General features: G+C 42.7%; 1 protein-coding gene across 1 annotated transcript; it reads left to right on the top strand.

Annotated features, from left to right (window-relative positions):
- The first annotated feature begins 1,775 nt into the window (after positions 1-1,775).
- On the top strand, positions 1,776-6,159 carry LOC123071691 (uncharacterized protein At3g49140). Its single transcript, XM_044495277.1, has 12 exons — positions 1,776-2,035; positions 2,120-2,345; positions 2,532-2,634; positions 2,732-2,796; positions 3,100-3,216; positions 3,324-3,419; positions 4,025-4,181; positions 4,268-4,318; positions 4,397-4,506; positions 4,648-4,800; positions 5,347-5,442; positions 5,527-6,159. Exons 1-12 carry the CDS (start codon positions 1,959-1,961, stop codon positions 5,620-5,622), a joined length of 1,347 nt encoding a protein of 448 aa, XP_044351212.1. The 5' UTR covers positions 1,776-1,958; the 3' UTR covers positions 5,623-6,159.
- The last annotated feature ends 264 nt before the right edge of the window (positions 6,160-6,423 follow it).

Below are 6,423 nucleotides of genomic sequence, written 5' to 3' on the forward strand. Positions count from 1 at the left end.
TGCGCATAGTGCAATAGAAGATGCTCCCCTATCTCGGGTATCTTCTCACTCGAATGCCATCCATACATCCTTCATCCGCTGCGCACGAGGCTTATCGCCCAACACCAACATGCTGCATGATGAGTGAGACCCTGCCAATTTCCGTTTTCCTCTAAAAAACTACTCCTACACAGTTCTTCTACTGCCAAGTTGATGTTAATACGTAGGAATTTGACGGGATTTTGGCAAGAAAATCGAAGGAAATGGAGTGGAATTTTGTGTTTTGTTTTGCGGGGAGTTGTACGTAGAGTTGTGTGCCAAAACCGCCAACACATGTGATCTTTAGAATAATTAAAGCGTGAGCCGCCCAAAGTGTCCCTGCCAACATCATTCACTCGCTCATTTTAGCAGCAGTGGGGCCAGCGCAGTACACTTTAAATGCGGAAATTACCCTCGAGATCCACTCCTCACCAACCCCAACCGGACCGAAAACATCTCACTGCCGCTGTGCGTTGCATTCAGAAACAAAACAAAAAAACATTCAGAAAACAAGAGAGACATACACAAGAATCTGCAGTTTCAAAGAGAGAAGAATCTGCAGCTGGGAACATAAAAATTGGTTTGGAACTTGGGTCAGCAGTCAGCACAGCGGCAAAAAAAAAACTTATAATAAACTCAAATTACCAAAAGGGCCCTCCCGTGGTGCCGCTGCCCCACGCCTGAAAGCGCACGGGGAGAGGGAGGAAAGGGGCAGAGGAAACAGAGGAGAGAAAATAGGCTCCTCGCGGCTCGCCAAGGCCGTGTTCTGCAGCCAGCCACCGCCTCCGTCCGGGTTCCGCCGTGCCGGGGCTGCTCGAGAGAGCGAGCGAGTCGCCGGCCTCGCCGCCTCCGTCCCGTATTTTCCTCCGATCCTGCCCTCTCCGTGTCCCTGCTTTGGGTCTCAGGGACCAAACCATCCCACCGCGGCTTGCTGGCGAGGTGAAGGTGCGTGCTGCTATTCTCTCTCTCTTTTTTTCCCCTCCAATTAATATTGGTCGCGACCAGCGTCTGTCTGCGTGATCTCGGGGGACGGCGGTGGTGTCAAAGAACTGCTCTCAGGAGGAGGAGAACAGAAGTAATCTTGTTTCTACCGCCGTCGGAGGAACAGGGGATGAGCGGAGGCGGCCGCCAGACGGCTGTCTCTTCATCGGTGCAACTGTTTCCTGAAGACGTGAGCGTTCACTGCAGCTCCTGGTTCACGCTGGAGGATTTGTTCGAGTCACTTCTGTGTTGGAGCGTGCGATTTTGTGCTGCGTGCGGCAGCGGCTTCAGTTTTGCCAGTGTTCTTGATCCGCTAGGCCCACCAGAAAGCGAGGTGCTCAGGAACTAGGGTTATGGATTGAAGGGCCTGAAAGAATAGGATTTGCGGAGCGTGCTAGTGGTTACTGTGAGTGGCAATTCGCACAATTCAGAGTGGCTCTTTTCTTCGGAGACATGTAGAATTGCAGTTGGGAGGAGGAATGCTGACTTGTTAGATTTACATTTAAATGAGCTGTTGTTTGTTCTTTTCAAAATCATCTTTCTCCCTATTTGTATCCAGTCTTCTGTGCTCTGTTAGTCTGCTGTGATTTGAGGAACTCTAGAATCTAGATGGTTGGCTTGTTATGCTACTCTGAATTGGGATCACTGCTGGAGAAGGGGGAATGCTGATTGTGCACCTTGCCTTTGCCGAAGAAATTAACATTTCGCTTTGCTAATAGTAGTGCCATTGATTAATTGTTTCAGTTTCTGCTTTAGCCATTTTTACTTGTAAATTGGCGATTGATGACACTTTTGTTTTTGAAAGAAATACAATTTTGTTTGTCGTAAAAGAAAAATCATATGCACTGCATAATCTCTTATTCGTTATTTTCCTTTTCATGTTTGCACAGTGCTTTTCTTAGTTACCAACTGGTGTATTTTCGCAGACATAATTGATTGTCCTTCGCTGGAGTTTACCAATGTCGGCAGGAGCCACTGTAAACTGGATCAGAACCCCATTTCACACCCAGAGATTTCATGACTTCTCAAGTTTAAGGTTACTCCCTCCTTCACTGCTTCAACTTACTCCCTTAAATGACGCTTTTTTGTTGAACCTGACTGATGTAACAATGTATTGTAGTTTTAGATGCCGAAACACTTTTGGATCAATTCAGCCTTGCTGGTTGGCAACTGATCAGGATTCATCCCTCTCCAAAGTCCGTGTGGCTGCAGACTACTCAGATTCAGTGCCAGATTCCAAGTACATGAGAGATCGGGGATACCATCCTCTTGAAGAAATCAAAGAACGCCCAAAGAAAAAGGACATTTCACTGACAGATGTAGAAACAGCTAGAACAGTAGTAGAGGTAACCTATGATAACAAAACAGTGCTTTTGTTGCTAAGTGCATCCAGTCATTTTAATTCGGCATAGCAATGACTATAAAGTGCCCCGGCTTAAGTCTGAGCATACATTTGTAAATAACTAACATGAATCCCTCCCGCTGTACTAAATATCTTATCGTTTGCTGGACAATGTTTCCATATTGTGTAGGCAAATAGCAAGGGATTGCTCGTATTTCCTGCCAGGGTGCATAATGAACCTCATGGACATGTTTCTTGGTCAGAATTTCAGTATGTTGTTGATGACTATGGAGGTAACTCCTTGGTCCACAAGCACATATTTTACAGAAGAATCTTCATCATTTCCCATGTTGTGCATCTAACACTTACACTGGGCGAAATTGCATACAGACATTTTCTTTCAAGTACCTGATGACGGGAACATCTTGGAAGATGATGATGCAAACAACCCTGTGGTAAGATGGCTTCTGTTTCCTTTTCTGTCGGTGTGTCTCTTGATAAGCACAGATGTTTTAATATGATTATCAGTGGTCTACTGACAGGCAAAAAATGGTTCACTGTCTTCCAAATTCCATTTTGAGTTGCATTATAAGGACCATGTGGTGCCTCGTCAAATTAGTTCTCGAGTCTGTATTTTGTGATGAAGTCATCATAATGTTGTCTTGTTTGACATGAACGCTATTCTCAAGTGTAGTGTGCATCATCGTTTTGGCTGCAAGAATATTTTTTTTACGACTGAAATGGCATTTTTATTGCAGACAGTTTTTATCGGAACGGATGGTGCCATTATCGGTGAAACTAGTGCGGTAACTAGTGATTTCAGCGACCACGTGGTCGTTGAGGATTCTATGGACATGCATGATAATGACAGCAAGGTTCGCTAAGAAAGTTTGTAGCTGCTTTCAGCTGGCATTATCTGTCAGTTTTCTCATTAACAATAAACCATGTCATTATTGATGCTCTCCGCTGTGAAATACCACAGGTTGATACAGAAATAACGGATATTCTTATAGAGTGGGGAATGCCGGTGACGATGCGTTCAATACATCCTATATATTTTGCCAAGTGTTTGACAAAGGTAAGTCCCGAACATTTACTGTGTGATAAGCAACTACTGAAATAAATCGAAGTGCCTTCTCTTGCGATGGAGGGGAGGTGGGGGTGGGGGTGTCCTAGGTAAATAACACACCCAGAACAATCTTAGCCTATCATGTAGACTCATATTTAGACTAAAACGGGTATAAGAATTCAAGATTTGCTAAAATTTCTCTCGAAGATACGTGCTCTTTGTCAACCGGAACAAAAATAATAATCAAGATATGCACTCAGCTAGTCAATGGAAAATAAGGACAAACATAAATGAGTTATATATTTTTTGTTGCTCTGTTATATGCATTCCGTCAGTTACTATGGTGTATAAAAGCTGCGCCCAAAACTGGAGTGGATTGCTGAAACATGCCATTTTAAAGTGCAGAACAAAATAAAATCTGCAAAACTCCACCTATTTTTTATTATTATCCTGAATTTTGCTGTAGAAGTTCATTAAATAGTAGATGCATTCCGTTTCGAAAAAGTAAACAGTAGATGCATTGGCTAGCATATTTCATAGCCTGAATTGTCACAAGGAGCACTACCTTATCTCCATCATTCCTTAACCACATTAAGCACACTTTTCTTATGCAGGCTGTTCATGATAATCATGGAGAGAAGATTGATAATCCATCAAACGGTGTCTCTATTGTAGGATACCTGAGACCTGCTTTTATCGAAGAAGAGTCTTATTTGAGGAGTTTATTTGGTGCTGAATACAGTGCCGATGGTTATTCATCTAATTGGAGAGGTGCTTCTCACAGCTTGCTCATAGTTGCTTTTATCACTCATGTGCTTCTATCCAGTTATTTGTTCTAATAAGAGTCAACCTAACAGAGGAATACAACAGAGAACCCCAGCCAGCTTCTGGAACCAATGGCCTAATTGGTAATTTGATCAGTGTAAATCTTTCATTCAGTTACTTGCCTTGAACATCCATATAGGTAATAGTAACTGAATATTCAGATGGTGATAAATCGAGATTGGACATCAACAATACGGAAAGTAGCATTGATTCAACCATCTACAAGCTGGAAATGATGTCAATTGAGCTGTTTTCCGTCTATGGTAAGCAGGTAAAGCATCCCTCTTCAAGCCAATGCTTTCAGTTGACAAGTGAAGGATAGTTCAGTCGATGTATTACTTTGTAAAGTGAAAATGGTAAATAATCAGCATCATTTTTCTTGGCTTGGTAGTCATCATGTTTATTGTTGCAGTTTATGATTGATCCACAAGACTTTCAAGATGCAGAACCAGATCTTCTTTCAAATCATGCTTCGGACATTATAAAACGCGTCAAAGAAAACAGTGATCAGTGTACCATGGCTCTAAGGTCCCTCTGTAGCCGGAAAAAAGGCCTTACAGTAGAGGTGTGTTTCTGTTCAGTAATGCTTTACTCAGCTTCGATACTCCTTAGTGGGTTATTGTGCATGATGAATAGGATAATTCTTACCATCAACTGAACTTTGGAGTTGCACTATCATACTATACCTGAAATTTATTCCTGAAAAAATAAAGATTCCTCAAAAATACGGAGCCTGAAATTTAATCCTGGTGATGTGTGTGAACTTGCATATGAACTATCATGCTTCACCTGAAATTTAATCCTGGTAATATGCATGAATTTACATCTAGTGGAACTATCATACTTTATCTGAAATTTAATCCTGGTAATATGTGTGAATTTACATCTAGTACAATATCTGAAACTAATCATTCTTATGTACAAGAAGCTCTGCTTTGCCTATAAACTTAATACTTCAGTGTAGAAAATGGCATCAACAGACATTTTCTCCTTGTTTATATTTTGTGAGATTATAACAGTACCTTTCCATATGTTGGTTGTGACAGTGCTGTTTCTACCTTCATGACTCGATTTGATTTTCTCATAGAGCTCAGTCTTATTCATTTTGCAGGATGCAAGTTTGATAGGTGTCGATAGTCTTGGTATCGACGTCAGAGCCTTTTCTGGCTTGGAAGCTCGGACCGTTCGATTTTCATTCAATGCCCAGGTGGGTTATTGGGCTTAAACTTTTTAAAGTACCTCTGGCATTTCCATGCAATCCAGAATAACCTTTCTGAACCTTTGGTTTCAGGCGTTATCTGAACGTTCGGCCGAAAAGAAGATCAAGCGAATGCTTTTTCCACGTTATCGCAAGACCGTGAAAGTTTCCGCTGAAGATGAATGTTAGCCAACTTATTTATTTTTAGCTTCGAACGCCTAACAGTAAGCTGGTGAGGACAAGGGGTGTGCAGGGAACTCAACAGAAGATGTGCACCCAGTCAGCTCCCAATTCGTTAGGAGAAGCTAACACCCGTCGACATGAAATGACCTCAAGTGCTAGAGTGCTCGATCGAGGTTTCGGCTTGGTCGGCTATATAGAAGGCCGACCACCCATGGTTTCTGACAAATAAGGTGGATGCCATGTATAGAGGAGCATCCTTGGATGCGACGTGAGGCGATCCGGTGTCGGTGTGCAATCTGCAACCGACCAAGTTTCATCGGTCATAAGTTTCCCTCTGAAAGAAATAAGATGCAGGAAACACAGGATACAAAGTGACAGCTCTGCCTCTTTGGCCTGAATAAACGACGTCTTCTTACATGTAACTAACTTGCTCTCATCCGTTTCCTTTACATGCTGAACAAAAATGCAATTATATTTTGCGCCAACATGCTGCTGTCGAAACATCGATGGTGTGGCTGCAATAAAAATATTACTTTGCCGTTATGTTTGGAGAGGCATCAGACATGAAACATGCTTATCGTGCAGAACAAATGTTTGGCTGCAATAAAAAGATTGTGACCGGAGAGATTAGAAGATAGTGTTTGCTCATACTAGTGAGGTAGTGGCAGTCGCCGTCCTGGAACGAAAATGGTGACGCTCTCTCGTCGTCTCTTTCTGCCTGGATTGGCCGGTGGCGCCTTTCTTGTGTGCCGGATTCGGTGGAAGCTGATGAAGAAAGAAAGCTCTGGAGCGTAGATCGACTGAATG

This window comes from Triticum aestivum, chromosome 3B (assembly GCF_018294505.1).
Source record: "Triticum aestivum cultivar Chinese Spring chromosome 3B, IWGSC CS RefSeq v2.1, whole genome shotgun sequence".
NCBI lineage: Eukaryota > Viridiplantae > Streptophyta > Magnoliopsida > Poales > Poaceae > Triticum > Triticum aestivum.

What these genes read in the sequence shown, in the direction of transcription:
- LOC123071691 (XM_044495277.1), top strand. Translation starts at nt 1,959, where the DNA reads ATGTCGGCAGGAGCCACTGTAAACTGGATCAGAACCCCATTTCACACC. An exon ending in ATGATGCAAACAACCCTGTG is followed by an intron (nt 2,797 to 3,099) that starts GTAAGATGGCTT and finishes TTTTTATTGCAG; the next exon opens with ACAGTTTTTATCGGAACGGA. An exon ending in TTATTCATCTAATTGGAGAG is followed by an intron (nt 4,182 to 4,267) that starts GTGCTTCTCACA and finishes TCAACCTAACAG; the next exon opens with AGGAATACAACAGAGAACCC.